The sequence below is a fragment of the Arachis ipaensis genome, chromosome B10 (genome assembly GCF_000816755.2).
Source record: "Arachis ipaensis cultivar K30076 chromosome B10, Araip1.1, whole genome shotgun sequence".
Classification (NCBI taxonomy): Eukaryota; Viridiplantae; Streptophyta; class Magnoliopsida; order Fabales; family Fabaceae; genus Arachis; species Arachis ipaensis.
In genome coordinates, this window is record NC_029794.2 from 133,713,180 (window position 1) to 133,715,311 (window position 2,132).

Here is a 2,132-nt window from a genome sequence, read left to right on the forward strand (position 1 = left end):
TTATTATTCTATTTTTTAAGTTTTAATCATGTTACATAGGCACAAAAAATTTGTCACACACGCTAATCAATCACTCATCATATAAGAATATAAAATAACTCTATATTCATATTTATAATCATCTTTGTGTACCTTATCCCCTACATAATTACTAGTTTAATTTGTGGCATGGGAATGAATTAATGAGTGCATGCATTCAGGTAGTGTTATATACGGTGAAAACTCTGGTGAAATCGACTTCACGTGAAGTTGATACTTGAGAGCTGTTAGATAATTTGATTAATTTGACTAAATTTTCATCCAACGGTTCTCAGGTATCAACTTTACATGAAATCGACTTCACCTGAGTTTTCACCGTTATATATATATACTACTGAAACTTTCATAACGTTTAATGCATACAGTATCAAATCATCAAACTCTAAAAACTAAAAAGAAATAAAAGAAGAACATAAAACAAGTAAAATTTATATACTTCAGTTTATCAACCTTTTATTTCATCATATCCAACTATGATGCATGGCATCTGAGTGAGAAAATAATGGAAGCAATCCATGAAGATGCATGAAGGAAGATAATTAAGCAAAGATGGTAGTTAAAATCATAAAATGTGAGCATGTGTTGTGTTAATCAAACATAAAATTATTAAGTGATTTTTAATACTATTTTCATAGGAGTAGTATAAATGTTAAGTTAAAATTTTTATGTCTTTACGTGAAATTTATAGTTAAGAACTATTAAATAATATGACTTATTTAATTAAAAGTGAAGATTTACATGCAGTTGTATTAATGTGAAGTTGATACTTAAGAATGTTGGATAATAATTTAGTTAAACTTGTTAAATCATCTAATAATTTTTAAATATTAACTTTATATAAAGACATCTACATCTGCATGTGAGTTTGAATCTTGATTCAATTTTATAATTATCAATTTCATATGAAAATAACTGCATGTAACTATCTATACCTGAAGGAGTTGTTTGGCAAAATCCACAGCAAGAACACCAGCACTGCACCCCATACCACTGAGATCATAGGTGAGAATGTTTCCTCTAAGCTTGTAGTGATTAACAATGGTGTCTGACAAAGACGGAGTAGGATTGAACAAACAACAATTCACAACAAGAATCCCAATGTCCTTACTCTGAACACCAGTTTTCTCAAGCAACTCATCAACAGCTCCAAAAAGCACCGTGTCAGTTTCCTTTCTCGCTTCATCAAAAGTGAGCTTCGGTGGAATATGCAACACTCCCTCCGGTAGATACGTCTTCGGCCCCAAACCAGACCTGTCTAGAATCTTCGCAACCAACTTGAGGCTCTCTTCTGAGAGAAAACCCACGTGCTTGGCACGTTCTAGAATCATCTCCGTGGTGCAAAGACAAGACAGGCCTGGTTTGAAGCACGCGAAGTCTACCAAAAAAACATATCTTGTTCTCCTCACAAGATAGTGGTATGTGAAAGCCGCCGCTAAACAAAACGAAGTTATTAAAGAATGCCTACGGTTCAGCGAAGACTCTTCGCCAGAACCGTAGTAATAAGCGGAAGCCGCGGCTCCCGCTAAAAGCGAGAGATATAAAAGATTGTTCATTATATTAGAAATGAAGAAGTTGAACAATGGGTGAGTATACTTGAGGATTATTATTGTTGCATAGAGGGGGTATTGGAGATTTGAAGAGTAGAGTAGGTGAATGGATATATGATGGGTATGTATGTGTGTGTTATTCTCTATAAATAAGGAAAAAAGAGTGTGTTTGAGTTTGTGAAAGTGTGACATGGTGGTGGAGAAAGTTAAAGAGAGTTGTACTGAGGGAGATAGAAGTCATAAGTGTTAGTAATTGTTGTTGTCAGAGTTGGTTTGGATTAGAGTAGTCCATGTGAACTAACTTCTTTTTTATGTGACATTTTTTGGTTGTCCAAGGTATCTTTCAACCTGAGAGGTAAAGGACTAATTTGTCGCGCATCGAGTGGCCAATGAGTTGCTGTATGCACAAGGTGGAATTCGAACCCCCGACACTTGCTTAAGCAGATGAGTGAGCTGACCACTCAACCAACCCAAATTGATTCTTTTTTATGTGACATGATACACGTTTAAGATTTTTGTATTCTAAAAAAAAAAAAGTTATCAATA

At 34.4% G+C, this 2,132-nt stretch overlaps 1 protein-coding gene across 1 annotated transcript in view; it reads right to left on the minus strand.

The window, feature by feature from the left end:
• Positions 1-1,744, minus strand: part of LOC107624344 (3-ketoacyl-CoA synthase 20-like) — a 5,138-nt gene extending 3,394 nt beyond the window's left edge. Inside the window, exon 1 of the mRNA XM_016326845.2 lies at positions 972-1,744. Coding sequence (XP_016182331.1) covers positions 972-1,592 — 621 coding nt within the window. The 5' untranslated portion in view covers positions 1,593-1,744. The remainder of the gene's footprint in view (positions 1-971) is intronic.